This window comes from Scheffersomyces xylosifermentans (assembly GCF_036884685.1).
Source record: "Scheffersomyces xylosifermentans strain CBS 12540 chromosome Unknown RJT20scaffold_5, whole genome shotgun sequence".
Taxonomy (NCBI): domain Eukaryota; kingdom Fungi; phylum Ascomycota; class Pichiomycetes; order Serinales; family Debaryomycetaceae; genus Scheffersomyces; species Scheffersomyces xylosifermentans.
This window is the reverse complement of record NW_027042943.1, coordinates 1,275,414-1,291,597: the sequence shown is the minus strand read 5'-3', so window position 1 is coordinate 1,291,597 and position 16,184 is coordinate 1,275,414. Positions and strand designations below refer to the sequence as shown.

Sequence of the window (16,184 nt, the reverse complement as noted above, 5' to 3'; positions counted from 1 at the left end):
GTACAAACGTAAAGCAAGTAGGTGAATTTAGCTGTCTCTATTGCTGTAACCCTGGAATGCTTACTATGCTGCAATGCTTACAATGCTGCAACGTACTACTTACAACGAGACACACCCGTAAAATCAAGTTTCAACCGTGTCCACTATATGAAACAAGATCGACTCTATTCTTGAAGGACTACCTCACACTTTGTCAAGGTGACTATGGTACATGGAAGCGGTAGCCAGGTACGGTGGGACGTGAGGTCGTGTTAGAAGATAGAAGAAGGCGGTTTGCCGGAGTATAGGAAATGGGAAATATTCCATTTGATCCGGTCGTCTGCCGTGTTGTTTACGCCATGCCAGTGTATGTATGCCATACGTATTCTCTAGATATTAATGGAGAAGGTGGAATTGAACATGCTATTACTTCTGTTAAAATTTGCAATTGCAATTGCAAATCCTTTTTGGAAGAAGCATAGCACATTAAGAATTTGCACATTGTTCCAAAAAAATTCAAGAACCAACTCACCATTTAGCTTTTCTACGGAGGAACCACTTCACTTGACATATCTACCACTTCTAATCTACTTAATAACCATATAAAACCATCACTAGACGTCAATCTCTAACCATGGATGTTGCCTACTTCATAATTCCAATTATCTGCGGTATGGGTCCGAATAATTCAATGCTAACACCACCTGGCTCCGACGACATTTTCCGAATTCCGTGCGACATCTCTATGGGGGAAGAACGTTTCTATGTACAGGACCGCATACACTTTTTTCTTGTGACGCGCATATGTGTATGCAGGCACGACAACCAAGTTATATTTAGCAACAGAGTGTGAAAAAAAAATTTGCAGTCAATGAGACAGTTTGGGGTGGAAAGAAGGAGAGGAAGATAGAAGCTATAGATCAGAGAATAGAGAGGGAGTGACAACTAAGTGGATTTTTTTTTTTGAACTTTGGTGAGAAGTAAAAGCATTCAAAATTTTAGTTGCAATTTGACATCTCAAAAGCGTGTATGTGGTGACCAAAACGGGGTTTCTTGGTAAGTAGGCGGGGGGGGTGTTCTTTTCTGGCTTTTGGTCATTCGTAGTGAAAACACCAGTACATTTTACCAATGAGTAAGAAGAAAGCAAGACAGCAATGTTAAAGTAGCAAGCATTGTAGATGGTGATATTCTCGGAAAGCTACAGTCAAGGAAGATGGTGTAACATATAATATACCGTTTCATATGACACCCGAATGAAAATTCAAAAAAAAGAGCATCCCCCCTCCAGAGCCCATTACATACCTATCCATCTCTTTCGGTAGAGGGGTTACAATTCGTAAAGTTGCAGCATTCCGTTCTCGTTCATTTCTGAGTTTCTATTTTTTAGGTACCATGACAACTTTTTTGCAATCAAAACAAAGCCGCTGCAGAGTGGAACACGGTGTGCAATGTAACTTGCTTGTGCTAGAAGTTACCAGCATTTCTTGTTTCTAGTTGTGCAAATAGAGGCTACAAAGAAGCTTAAGAAATAAGAAGCTATATAAGGAGGTTTAAGACGGGAGTACTCCTCCTCCATTAGAAGTAATGTCACAAGCTCAATACTGTCATAAGGCAAAAAATGGCCTTACGGTTCCAGTTCAGCAATTATTCCCGACCCCATGTATGAGAGGTTCCAGTATGATCTCTCAATGTAATGTAAGATTATGCATTCCAAGGCATGCTATCGATGTACGTCAACAGGCATCGATAAGACTTTCTTTGGAATGTTATGCCTCTCTAAGATACAGATAAATGGGTGGTACATGCTTTATACAACAAATACCTCCCTACCAATTCAAAAGAAGGTTCATTAACTTATATTAATATGCATTGTGCAGTGGCTCGTATTTCCAAACCTATAGTACATTCTATCATATCATCTATTATCCCAATAAGCTTTTCTCGTAATTGATAGGAATAACAAATGATTGCTGAGTTATATCAAATCCTCTGGCGTCGACGGTTTCCTTGGTAATGACATCGACATCCATGTCTTCTTCTTCCAACCGCTTCTTAGTAAGAGCGTCTTCGTCTATAATATCGAATTCGTCTTCCTTTTCATCGTACTCAATGTTCTCTTCAATCTCCACGAAATCCGGCGCCAATGCACTCCATTTCTGTACAAATGGTACCAGCCACAAATAGATCATTCCACTGTCCAAGCCGGTTGAGCCTATTGTACAACGTGAGTAATTCCATTTGACGTCAATCAACTCTTCATTGCTTCCTTCCAAAATCTTAATAAGTGAGCCCATCGAGGTTTCCCAAATGTATAGATCATGAGATGATTGGCCATAAGAAGATGCTACCAAGAACTCAGCATTATGATTGAACGCAACAGAGTTCCATTGTAATCTGTTGACCACATCTTGGTATTTATGGTCAGTCTCGAACTCCCATTCATCAGGGTCGGTAATGTTGATCAAATCTGGCATGTTAACTTGTCTTATGATTCTATCTGAGGAGTTAACTGCCAATTTGCGGCCGTTTGATGAGATCACCAAATTCTTAATATTCAGGTTGGCCATCTTGATCGAATGAACCAACTCCAAAGTGTCTGTCTTGGTGATATTGAGCCATCCTTTACTAGTTCCAGTGAATATATAACTACCATCGTTTGGTGTAAATGTGGTAACCAAAGTGACATGCTTTTCTACTTTCTTACGTTTTCTATTATTCTCTTCCTCCTCTTCTTCCTCTTCATTACTCCTTTGTTGTTCCTGCAAAGGAATAGTACTTAATTTTGTTATTTTCACATTGTCCTTATTCGTTAAATCCACAAATACCGGTAAATCTTCAAACAACGATGCTGTAAACTTGAAATGATCTTGGGGATGCATTGAAGCCAGCCAAATAGGACCATCGAATTTCACTGTTCGTATCATGGCCAGCAGGTTTTCCAATTCTAGTTCAACATCGTCTTCGTCGCTGTTTACTTTGCTTAAATCCCATAGTTTGCAACTCCAATCTTGGGATGATGACAATATGAAACGACCGCATTTGGACCAGCTAATGGAAGTAACTGGTCTTGTATGAGAATCCTCGGCCAAATGTGCTATTACTCCACCGTTACTGATCAAGTCATAGATGAGAATAGAGCCATCACTTAAGCCTGATGCTAGGTAGTCACCTTTATGATTGAATTGAATTACTACAGAATGTCCATAATGGAGTGTGCTTGCTAGTGTTTCCGGATACTCTTTCGCCACGGCAAAAGGATCTTGTAGGGATAAGTTCATGTTGGTTTCTATGATAAGTAGATATGATTCCCAATGGTTGATCTCGTGTGATGTAAAACCGAGTTGAAATAAGCTGAAATTCCCTAAAAAATGTCACCAGCTAGACCCGAATGCTCAAATATTGCTAATATTTCACTTTCTACCTTTTGAACTGCCCTTTTTACTCCAACTGATCAAATAGACTGGATATTCAGAAACTTTTCACTTCTATCAATAAAGATCTAAACGACAACTATACTATAATTCCTCGGCAGAAAATGCTCCAATGCAAACCAAATTTCACGGACCGGTTCCTGTCACTATTGTAAGTCTATTGTGAGAACAACGAAGTTCACAAGTCACAGAAAGCCTTCAATATTCAACAAACTCCTACAAGAACACCATTATCATTGACAGGTTTTAAGGTTTACAACGCCAAAACTTCAAAATCGCAGTTTTAACCTGTAAACTGATGTAAACTGTAAACAATTTCATGCAGGTCATAAAATGAGAAAACATCCATGCCGCTGTTTGATACCGCGTTCCGGTGATTGCGCGCGCTGCGCGCTCCCCCCGAAAATGGTGTCCCTGGTGTGAGCTGCACTACGCCCCAAATCATTCTCTAGCGAGATTTTTTGGTGTCGTAATCATGTCTTATTAGTGACGACGGTGGTGATTTGTGACGAAAGTGGTGACGCTTGTGATGACGGGTGGTGAAAGATTTAGTGACGATTAGCGACGGACGGTGGATAAGTGATATATTTGGAATTGGTTTAGAAAAATGATCCAAGGTGTTGTACTGAAACTTTCAGAGACGATGGTTTTGTTTGAAACTCCAAGGTATGTCATAACGTGTTAGTGATATGTCTCTGTCTGTGTGTCTCTGTGTGTGTGTCTCTGTCTCTCTGTCCGTCCGTCTGTGTGTTATTTGCAATGCAATGCACTCGGCTAATAAACCCATTTTTTGCAGCATACTTCTGTATGACTACACCCTCCAAATTATACGACTTTGGTATGACATCTTTATTTTTCATTGAAACACCTATTCTTCTATTGTTCGTTTCGTTGGGTCACTTCTTCTTCGTGGTGGTGCTTCTATTCTTCATTTTTTCTGGTCCAATCGACTTCTTCCTGGTGGTGGTACCGCAGCTTCTGGTGGACAGTAAATTGTCGTAGTAGCATTCAGAATTTATTAGTAGTACCAGTAATTATGTAGCCGTCAGTAGATTTGCAGCCTTTAATAGTGGTCACCACCACTACTACTACTAGTACTATGACCCAACCCACATGGTAGCGCCCTCTCTCTATTTTTTTTTTATGTAAAGCGTCTAATTTTCTGTTAATCTTGTTGACTTGTTCATTTGTTCATTGGTTGGTTTGTTTAGATAAGTTTAATTGGGTAGTCATTGGTTGGAAGAGTCATTGGATTGTGATAGTGATTAGTTGAAACGGCTGGAATTTCGAATTTCTTCAACAGATGCAATTAGATATCCAATACAATACATTAGAATATAATAGAATACTATATAATAGCACAGACTAGCATAGAATACAATAGAAAAGCTATTCTATTACCGTTGTCGTGGAACTTGAACCGTGAAGTATTCTATATATACAGATAGTTAGATCGGCTAGATACAGATCTTCACTACATTACCATTTACCATTCACCGAGGATAGAAATAAGGATTATCACCACCACCACCACCATACTTCTTATCCAATTGGAATCTAATCATATCATATCATATCATAATACTATTATACTATATCCTACACAATTACAAGCTATTCCATTCACTCATCATCTTCATTATTCCTCACATTCATACACGTCATCACCGAAGAGATCAAATACTAAAACGGTATCAGATCTGAGATTGAAAATCAGATCATATCGTTACATAGCCGAAACCACATTATAATAGATATTATCTCGTCTTGATAAAGATTAAGAGATCATATCATCTGATAGCTCTATTATACCACCACCGTTGAATGAGTTTGCATCCTTGGTCTGTACTCCATTCCAGGCTCTTGTTGGTGTGACATAGAAGTTCCGTTATTTATTATCATTTAGATCATCTTTACATTGTTTCGTCAGCCCTATTCCTTGGCATAGAAATTCCAATATCCATTTATTTATTCACAGCCACCAAGCTCATCGTCACCTATTCATTCAAGGTTGCGTTCATAGAATACACAATTCGCCCATGACAAGACTTCTTTTCTTACTACTTGTCGTGGCCTACTACCTTCATCCTGTGCTATCGCTACTCCACTTCTACGCCAATGCCGGCGAAAGAACATGTTTCTACAAAGAACTTGCCCACGGTTCGCTTCTAATCGGGAAATACAAGGTCGAAATCCAAGATCCCGACTCAGAGATCTACTACATACCCCGTGATAGGGTTAATAATGGTGCATTGATAGACGTCGAAGAGACGTTTGATTCTAACCACCGAGTGGTCCATCAAAAAGGAGCAGCAATAGGCCAATTCACATTCACAGCTTTGGACACAGGAGACCATCGTATTTGCATTACCCCCAAGAGCTTCTTCTCCAAGAAATGGTACGGGCATAATGCTGTTGATAAAGATCTCGAGGAATTTGCCATTAAAGACCTGAAGTTTAAGAAGGCCAGAGTCACCGTGGATTTCCTCATTGGAGACGCCAGCAGCATCGACTCGAAACATTCAGCCCAAGTCAAGACATTATCGGATCAAGTGAACCGATTGAATGACAAGTTGATAGATATTAGAAGAGAGCAAAAGTTCATACGAGAGAAAGAGGCTAGTTTTAGAGATCTCTCGGAGCGTACGTGTGATCGTGTGGTTCGTTGGCTGGTGGTTCAATTGGGAGCATTAATTGTCACCTGTGTCTACCAGCTTGTGTCATTGCTGCGTATGTTCATCAAAGAGAAGATTCAATAGATAGAGCCAATTTTTCCACAGGAGGGAAAGGAATCACCAATTATTATTATAGAAGGAGCTTGCAAATATACTGATATACCAATGAGCCCATTAAACAGTCGGCTCATTTCTCTGTGTGTATTGTTTTTTGTACATATTGTTCAACAATTCACGACTTGAATGCAACAAATCTCTTTCTGTAGACTATCTGTAGACAATTGTAGACATTTACATATAATAATCACCACCAATCTGGTACAAATCACCACTAAACCATTAACCACCAGAGACTTTCAGAGGCTATACCCTTTGTTATATACACTTCCATAATACTACTGCGTCATGGATCATCACCCACTGTCTATATACCGGAATATCAGATTACGATATTTCAGTAGATTTCTCCATAGTTAAGAGAATTATAGAAGTATATCACTGTTTCTTTAGCATTGAACGCTATCAAAGAAACGAAAATCGCTCCATGGCATTGAGTCCCACGTCCGGTAAGCACGGAGGTGGGTTTTTGTTCGATCTCCCTGCGAGAACAGTGGCATCTCCTGCTCTTAGTGTAGGTTCTACCTCTTCTTCATCGTCATTAACAGTTACTAGTCCCCTAAGGAAACATCGGTTTGATGACCGGTCTCAGACGAAAATCAGCATTGCGTTGAAGTCTCACCAGTCGGGGTTGAGCCATAATGTGTTTAAAGTGCCGGAAATTAAAACCAGTCCGTTGATATCCAATGAGATATTGAAATGGACAGAGACAACTACAATCAGTGCTATCATAAACTCACCGGAATTCGTGCTGAACCACGGCTCGGTGATCTACACCGAGCCTTCTTCAATATATGTTGCTCTTGGAACGAATAAGGGTCGAATTGTTGTGTTTAACTACCATCAAGGAGTAGAATTCATTCTCGGAATAGAAGAGACTGACGATGGCAATGGAAGTCACGAGATCGATAGAGAATTACATCAAGAGCTTGAAATAAGCACAATTGGCTTCTCGTCAGACTCTACATACTTGGCTGCTGGTTATACAAATGGCCAAGTTCGTATTTGGGACTTATCGTCTAAGAGCTCGAAGACATTTCCAGGAACAATTTCTCCATATTTCACCATAAACCCCATCACACTTCAGGAAAGGTTCACTAAGAACAGATCGGGACATTTAAGAAATACACCAATAACGCTGATAGGATTCATTGGCGATCTGCATGACCAACTCATTTCCATAGATATTTCGGGTTTGGTATTCTACCATATCGGTATAAAGAAGTTTCTCCAGAAACATTTCATTTCTCAAAAAATCTTGGGCAAAAACGATGCAAATGTCAGTGACAGTAAGCATATAATCCATGGTTGTTCTATCCTTCCTTTAGGATCTTCTCATCAAATTACAGATCAATTGGGTGTTATGGCAGTGATAACAAGCAATATATTGGTAATAGTTTCTGTTCTCTCGTTGAACAATCCACATTCAGTACACTTGATAGACCATTTCAAAATTGGAAAATCAAAGCAGGTAGCCAATTCCGATAACATTAGCGCTTGTCTAGATTGGTTTCCATGTATGACAGTCAATGAGAAGACCCTTAATGCTAAGTTGGCTTATTCATGGAACAACGTTCTCACAATTCTAGAACTAGACAACAATTCATTTCCTTCAAATCTATCCCAAGTACTTTCCGATATGAAAGACAAAGACAAAGCTATAAGCAAACTTCCTATTAGCAAATTATGCCGCTGGAATACCGACCATAAATATGAATCGATCGTAGGTGTAAAATGGCTATCTTCAGACATAATATGTGTTTTCATAAGAGAGAATGAAGAGACCAAAAATTTGAAAGTGACAGCTTTATACTTTTCCGAGAATACTCTAAGACCAGTGGGTCACGATAACGTACTCGGAATGTCTATATCCACTAGTTCACTTAACGGAAACTCAACCAGAACTCCAACTACTAATAATACTAATGCAGAAACGACTCAACTCACGTCTTTTGGCAACTCTATTAAAGTCTTTAAACACAGACTCATGGTTCTTTCTGAGACTCCATTGCACTCGAAACGGGTCTTTATTGCCCGACTGCTCAGTTGGGCTGATGTTCTCTTGAGTTTGCTTTCAGGAGGAAAGTATGCAGAGGCATTGACCACAGCAAATGAATTTTACAACTCCACAAATACTGGCAAATTGGTGTTAGTTGGCCTTCCAGATAGGGCTCAAGAGCGTTACAAGTTGATAAGACCGTATCTTGTACAGATAATGAAAGAATCAATTCCACACTTGTTTGGAAACAGCGCAGAAAACCAACAATATTATCTAGTGATGTATTTGGATATCATATCATATCTAGCAGTTGCTGATAGCACTGATGATTTACTGTACTTGCTTGAATTGATCTTTGAGCAAATAGCTGACAATAATTTGTTTTTTGAAAAATTGGAATCGTATACTCTTTCCAGTAGCATTTCGTCATTGCCTCCTTTGATCCTAAAGAAGTTGGTAGAATATTACGTTCAAAATGATAAGGGAGAGTTGCTAACCGAGATATTGTGCATCCTTGATATCAAGACCTTGGATATAGATTTGACAATTCAACTTTGCAACCAATACAAGTTGAGGGACTGTTTGATCTACATATGGAATTACTTATTGGATGACTATGAGACGCCATTAATAGACTTTATTAAAGACTTCAAAGATCCGAACTTCTTCATAAAGGAAGACTACTTTAGGGCCTATAGCTACATTTCTTATGTTTTAACCGGAAAACAGTACCCAACGGATCGCATCATCGATAGCCCCAAAGATGTCAAGGCCAAAGAAAGTATTTGTGACATTTTATTTAGTAACACAACCATAACTTGGCCAGCACAGTCGGATGAAGAACTCAGCACCAACAACGATGACACAATATTTCCCTATCTTTATTGTTTCTTGAAACCGAATGCATTTGAAATGCTTTCGACTTTAAATGAATTTTTTGAAGAACCATACCTCAATGACAATCAGGATAAAAAGTTGAACAGACAATACATCACAGAGGCACTTTTAGATGTCTTTGATGCAAACGAGTACTTGTTTTCAGATGAAGATAGGTGCCAGTTGGCAATTTTTATTGGTAGGAACTATGCAAAGTATTCCCAGTTCATTAGGTTATCGGAATCTATTTTAGGAAGAATTATAGATGATTTGTGTGCTAATACGGATCCTAGGATACTGGGTGACTGTGAGTTAGCGCTTCAAAGTCTTTTACCTCATTATGAACCAGAAAATGATGATTTATTGAACGAAAAATTGAATAATGCCAAATACTATAATGTTTTACTTAACATATACAAATCAGAGGGAAGGTACTCAAAAGTTCTTGAAGTTTGGCTAGGGAAGTTGATGAATGACCCAACAGACGATTTTCATGATGAATCATTAAGCGTTATCTTGGAGAACTCGTTCATGCTTACCAAGTCTGCCGTAGATCGGATGAGTTTGATTCATGTCATTAAGGTCAATTTCGAGCGTTTTGCATCTATTGACTTGAGCAATTTCCTTGTCCTTATATCTCGGTTTGCCCCACAGTTGCACTCGGAGGCATTAGAGATCAAGGACGAAACCTTAATGTTTAAATATTTGGAAGAATTGTTCAAACAGAAGAACGTCGAGAGTCTTGATACGCTGGAGTTACTGAAGCTATTGGTTAAATTTGTGGAATTGCTCTGTACGTATGGTCAGAGCAAATTGTATTCATTTGTGACCACATGGAAATCCTTTTTGGCAAATGATAATAGCCAGTTGAGGTCCACTTTGATTACTTTGAAGAACCATGAAGCTATTGACAGCTATGCCGCTTTATTAGTACATGAAGAAAACTATTCAGAGGCATTGCTGGCTATTTTGGAGTTTATGAACTCCAAGATGAACGAATTAGAGGAGGAAAGAATGGTTAATAAGTTTTCCCAGCTACTTAAGCAAGCAATGACTATTTGTGAATTATCACAGACATATGAAGAATATGAGAAAGGATTATCGTTAAATGAGAAAATGTGGCTAGATTTAATTGAAAATTTAGTAAATATGGCCAGCAAGAAGCAGCAGGAAGGGAAAATTCATAGATTTCTCAACAAATGTATTCATGACTGTTTCAGAGCAATCAGTGATGCCAAGTTGAATCCTAACGTTCATGATAGCGACCACGGAAAGAAAGAGAAGTCATTCTTAACCATTTTTAACAAGTTCCTTGATAGTTCCTCTGATAATTCAACCTTAGCGAACGTCAGAGGTATTTTACAGGAAAACTTTATTTCATATTCTTACGAAAGTGAAATGCTTCAGATTTCTCTCTCAATGTTGAATCAAGGTATTTACAAACAGCTCAAACAGATTAAAATTGACAATATCAAAGGCTGGTCCATTCACTCAAAGAATTGTGCTTCTTGTGGAAAGCTCATGTGGGGACCCGGTATACCAGAGGACCACTTTTCAGCATGGGAAGATAAACAAAGAGATACTTTGTATATACAGGGTTCTCGTATTGGTGCTCCGTTTGATACGGAGAAGTACGTCCATTGTCAGTTAATTTTCTTCAAATGCAACCATGGTTACCACACAAAATGTCTTCACAATTTGGGTGCAAAATTGGCGGGCAAGGATTTAGCTTGCGTTATATGTGCCCCTTAAAGGTGGTTATTAGAAAGGGCTTTATTGCATGCAGAGAAATTGAACTTTCGAAGGAATATAGAAGTGACCTAAGCTTATGCGTTACAAGGTAATGGATAGCAGAAGATTAGACAACCATCTCGGTAAAAGAAACCGAATAAATGGGACATTTGATATCACCGACCTTTTAGGAGTATATAATGACAAGAAAGGATCTCCCCTTCGATATCAACTTACTTATCACTCTTTGCGAGCGATACAATGCTAGCTTTCTACTTCAGTACTTTGAAGTTGCTGCAAAATACAATCACAATCTCGATCTACTTACATTTAGAGCATAATATACATAGCCAAATAACGATTTCCATGGAATTTTTTGCAACTTTACTATTCCCTCCACATCTAATCTACTCCCCACTTGTCCATCACTACCCTGACCCAACTATCTCTTCTTCTTGAACCTTCTCCCGTACCTGACTACCCCTTAATCGCTCTGTTAGCGGTATTAGGGGAGCACGTAGACGACATTCAGTTGCGCAAAATGCCAACCTAAAAAATACTAATTTACCATCAAAAAATATCATCGGCGCTACCATATAGCGACATTAGTTTACCACATCTTGATATAGATCCTGTACACAGCCCGGTGCGCTGTTCGGTGCTGCCCACTTTGCGTCCAGATCGGGTAATAAAATAAACAAAACTTTTCTCTCCATCTCTAATTTTAGAAATATAATAATACTGCCAGTAGTTAATGCTGTTGCAACTTGAAATGTAGAGTTGAGGACGAGATGCCACGGTAGAAATCATGGGCTATGTATGGCTATGTCGGGAGAATGGTGGCATGATGACAGTTCCAGAGTAGAATTCAGAGGTGGAAGTCTGCAAAAGTTTCGGGGAATTTTGGGTGCCGTTTTTATTCTCTAAATGGAAGCAGTGTAAATAGAGGAAGAGTAAAATAGTAAAATAGTAAAATAGTAATAAAGTAAAATAGTAATATCCGTTCCCATTGTCTTGTGCTTAGCAGTGAATAATTAAATTTTAAGTAGAGGAGCACGATATTAATATTTATAATTTACCGTAAATTCTTGTTATTACTGTTGTTGTTGTTTTGGGTATTCTTGGAATTAATCGGTATCTTCATTTTAAATATTATTATTATTCTTACTTTTACTGGTATCATCCATTTAATTGAATCGTATCTTCTTTATATCCTGTACTGAGGTGGGCATTGCAAGAAGTTTCTAATTACAGAACACATCGACATAGCTCTACTCTGGTACTAATACTCTTGGAGTGACGGTTGGATCTGGTTCTTTTCTTGTTCTGGGGGAATTTCACTAGATTTCACATTTTGTGATTTTTAATTTTTAGATTTTACATCGTTGGTTAAGGTCTTTTGATTTGTCTTTCTTTAAGCTTTTCTGGTTTGGTCTTGGTCTTCATTTGTCATTCTTGAATTTTGTCACCTTCTTTTCATTTTGATCGATCTTCGTGCTTTCGTTTGGACCCACGATTTACTACTTTCATTATTGTGTTGGTTGTCTTCTACCCAGTCTTACGACGCCTCATCGACACCACGATTCTATTGTCATCTCATACGGGCTACAGTCCTCGGAACTGAGCTCACTATTGACCATAGCAATAATAAGGCATCTGGTTCATTGAAAACAGCATTTGTTCACTTAAACAGCGTTCTTCCCATCGTTATACACCTAATTAAATAATTTCAACGTTGCCGGTGATTTAACTACAACCATTCATTGAAGAATACTTCCCTTTAAAATCACCCTATTTCTTCTATTTCTTCTATTTCTTCTATTTCACCATCCACAGCCATGAGTTCGGATCCCTTTTCCAACCGTGGTTCGGACAACGAAGAAGATGACTTATTTGGAGACAACAACGCCGTCAACCGTGCTGTCACCAGCCCTACCCCCAACTTCACAAGAGCCCCGATTCCATCCACTGGTTTCGGCTCAGCCTCAGCTTCTAGAAACCAGTCCAGAAGAAGTTCCCAGTTGTTCCCTTCGAACGACTCGTACCAAGCTGGAGGAAACCCCTATTACAGCAACTTCGGACACTCATCTTACTCCATTGCTCCATTCACAGCGTCTCAGCAACAGCCTCCGCAGCCGTTCTACAACAATGCCTCGAGTCATCAGCATCAACGTCAGATCAGCTCGAGCTACAGTACCATGGTAGACGATGATGCCGACTACTTCTATGAAAAATTGGACTATCACCAGCACAGGCAGCTGAACTCGAACCTTCATCTTCAACCTGGAACTCCCAAGAGAAGTAAGACCGTAGCATTCAGAGAATCCGAGCCCGAGTTCCCTGCTCCCATCGCCTTCTCTCCCCGTAAGACCCAGTTCATGGATGAAGGCATTAACCAGTTCGATTATGAGTTGGAAGAGAATGGTGATGTGCCGTTGAGAGCTTTCACCCAGCCGGAAGTATTCACTGGTGCCGATTACCATATTAACCCTCTTGAAGATGCTGATGACGACGATGATCTCGATCCGTTTGGAGACGACGACTCGTTGTTCCTGGAAACCGGCGAAGAGATCATGAGAAGAGGTACTACCATCAGAAGATCCAATACTCTCGGAAGACGTAACACGGTGAAAAGCAAGTACTCCTCTACGAGTCACGACGTCTACGATGACGATGAAGAAGACGACGAGGACTTCAAGCCCAGACTTACCTACACCAAGACCATCAAAAAGGCCAGATTGGTGAATGGTAATTATGTCATCGATGCTCCCGTTCCTCAGGCCCTCTTGGACACTTACGGCAAGAAGATCGATGACAGTGGAAGAGAAATGGCGTTCATGAGATACACCGCCGCTACTTGTGGACCTTCCAACTTCATGAAGTTCAACTATAACCTCAGACAAGCGTTATACAATCCTCCCAGAGAAACAGAGATCATGGTGTGTATTACCATGTATAACGAAGACGAGATCTTGCTTGGAAGAACCTTGAAGGGTGTGTTTGACAATATCAAGAACTTAACTGCTAGATCAGATCCAGTCTGGGGAGACGACTCATGGAAGAAGATCGTTGTTTGTATTGTCAACGACGGTCGTTTGGAATTGAATAAGCGTACCCAGAAGCTTTTAACGGCAATGGGTGTATTCCAAGATGGCTATGCCAAATCGAAGATTAACGACAGATCGGTGAAAGCCCATATATACGAGTACACATCGACCGTAGGCATCGACGTCGTCAACGACAGAGTTCACCTATGCCCCAACTCTAGTCCCGTTCAAATGATCTTCTGTCTTAAGGAGAAGAATAGAAGAAAGATCAATTCTCATAGATGGTGTTTCCAATCTTTTGCACCCATTATTAATCCGAAGGTGATTATGTTATTGGATTGTGGTACGAAGCCTTCCAAGGACGCATTCTACTATCTTTGGAGAACTTTCAGAGATCCTAACGTCGCCGGTGCTTGTGGAGAAATGAGAGCAGCATTGGGTCCAGGTAAGAAGTTACTCGCAAATCCGTTGGTTGCAGCCCAAAATTTCGAGTATAAGATCTCTAATGTCTTGGATAAGCCTATGGAGTCAGTCTTTGGGTTCATTTCGGTGTTACCAGGTGCTTTCTCCGCTTATAGATATGAAGCTTTGTTGAATGTGGACGGAGAAGGACCTTTGGAAAAGTATTTCAAAGGTGAGTTCTTACATCAGACCAATCCCGATGACGACGAAGAGGATGACGAGAGAGAAGTCAAGGAGAAAAACCATCAAGAAGCCGGAATTTTCACCTCCAATATGTACTTGGCAGAAGACAGAATCCTTTGTTTCGAATTGGTGGCCAAAAAGAATCACAACTACATCTTGCGTTACGTAAATGAAGCCAAGGCTGAAACAGATGTGCCAGAACGTATCGATGAGTTTGTCTTGCAAAGAAGAAGATGGTTGAACGGTTCTATGTTCGCTGCCGCCTATGCCATTTTCCACTGGACCAAAATCTGGAAATCTAACCATTCATTACTCAGGAAGTTGTTCCTTCAAGTTGAGTTCTATTACCAGTTGGTAACAATCCTTGTCTCCTGGTTCTCGCTTGCTTCTTTCTTCCTTGTTTTCCGTATCTTGACTGCTAATTTAGGTTCTACTGATATGCACTTTCCTGTTGGTAAGTACTTAGCCGTGATTTTCCTATGGTTCTACGTAGGTTCAGTGGTCACGACATTCGTCCTTGCTTTTGGTAATACCCCTAAAGGTACAAAGAAGTTTTACTTGGTTATTGCGGTTTTCTTTGCGGTTCTTATGGCATATATGATGTTTGCGGCTATTTTCTTGGCTGTTCATACTGTCAACTCCATTCTTCATGACCACGAACACAATTTCAAAGTGTTAATGATTTTCACGAACTCAAAATTCAGAGACTTAATTGTTTCTGTTGTCTCGACATATATCTTGTATTTTGCTGGTGCATTCATTTACGGAGAGCCTAGTTTCATGTTTACTTCATTCGTTCAGTATGTTCTTCTTTCTCCAACATACATCAATGTGTTGAACATTTACGCTTTCTGCAACATTCATGACGTTTCCTGGGGTACAAAAGGTGCCCCAATGGCAAAGGATTTGGGTTCTGCTAAGTCTGTTGGTAAGAACAAGGATGAGTTAGTCATGATTGCCCCAGGACTGTCAGAAGAATTGGATGAATCTTACCTCGACACTTTGGAACATTTGCGTACCATTCCAATGATTCCAGCAAGACCAGTGTTCAGCAATGTCAAGGATGATTCTTACTACGCTTTCATCAGAACAATGACCGTGTTAGTTTGGATGTTGACTAATGCCATCCTTATCGCCATAGTGTTGGAAATCGGAGGAGTCGATGTTTTTACAGGAGACTCTACTGTTAATTTGGATAACTCCATCAGTGGTAACTCGCAGACCTTTTTGACCATCATTTTGTGGATTGTCGCTGGATTGGCGTTATTCAGATTCATTGGTTGTGTTATCTTCCTTGTCCTCAAGGTTTTCAGACCATTGAAGTGGAAAATAAAAGCAAGAAAAGAAGTCAGTAGAGCTCAGCGTTAAGCATGGTCTCTCATTTGACATATAGCATTATCGTTCATATATACCCTATTTATTTCAATAAATTCAATAAAGTAAAGCATTTGTAGGGTTCAGTTCATGGTTTACAGCAAAGCTCCAATACAAACAATACAAATTTTGCATCCATTATATTGTATTTGTTGCAGCTGCAATAATCCTAATTAGTAAATTTCTAGAGAATTGGTACCATTTTTAGACAATATTATCAATAGCAATAGAGTGAATGGAAATACCTTCGGACTTTTACCATTAACAATTATCCCCACTTGGCAGCCGTAATCGTCCCCACTTGGCGGTA

General features: G+C 39.7%; 4 protein-coding genes across 4 annotated transcripts; 3 read left to right on the top strand and 1 right to left on the bottom strand. All coding sequences in view use genetic code 12, as the record gives it.

Moving 5' to 3' along the window:
- Positions 1-1,901: 1,901 nt before the first annotated feature.
- Positions 1,902-3,678, bottom strand: SWD1 (COMPASS subunit protein; the record flags this gene model as incomplete). The annotated part of the gene is made up of 2 exons (XM_064915904.1): positions 2,836-3,678; positions 1,902-2,724 (listed from the first exon to the last, which is right to left on the bottom strand). The coding sequence occupies exons 1-2, from the start codon at positions 3,255-3,257 to the stop codon at positions 1,902-1,904; spliced, it is 1,245 nt and encodes a 414-aa protein (XP_064773862.1). The 5' UTR covers positions 3,258-3,678.
- A 1,388-nt stretch (positions 3,679-5,066) lies between these two features.
- Positions 5,067-6,239, top strand: RJT20DRAFT_50541 (p24 family protein). Its single transcript, XM_064920408.1, has one exon. It carries the CDS (start codon positions 5,450-5,452, stop codon positions 6,167-6,169), a length of 720 nt encoding a protein of 239 aa, XP_064773861.1. The 5' UTR covers positions 5,067-5,449; the 3' UTR covers positions 6,170-6,239.
- Positions 6,240-6,596: 357 nt separating this feature from the next.
- Positions 6,597-10,949, top strand: VPS8 (CORVET complex membrane-binding subunit). The gene has a single exon (XM_064920403.1). The coding sequence runs from the start codon at positions 6,630-6,632 to the stop codon at positions 10,827-10,829; it is 4,200 nt and encodes a 1,399-aa protein (XP_064773860.1). The 5' UTR covers positions 6,597-6,629; the 3' UTR covers positions 10,830-10,949.
- Positions 10,950-12,646: 1,697 nt separating this feature from the next.
- CHS8 (Chs8p) lies at positions 12,647-15,868 on the top strand (the record flags this gene model as incomplete). The annotated part of the gene is made up of 2 exons (XM_064921640.1): positions 12,647-12,718; positions 12,812-15,868. The coding sequence occupies 2 exons, from the start codon at positions 12,647-12,649 to the stop codon at positions 15,866-15,868; spliced, it is 3,129 nt and encodes a 1,042-aa protein (XP_064773859.1).
- Between the last annotated feature and the right edge of the window lie 316 nt (positions 15,869-16,184).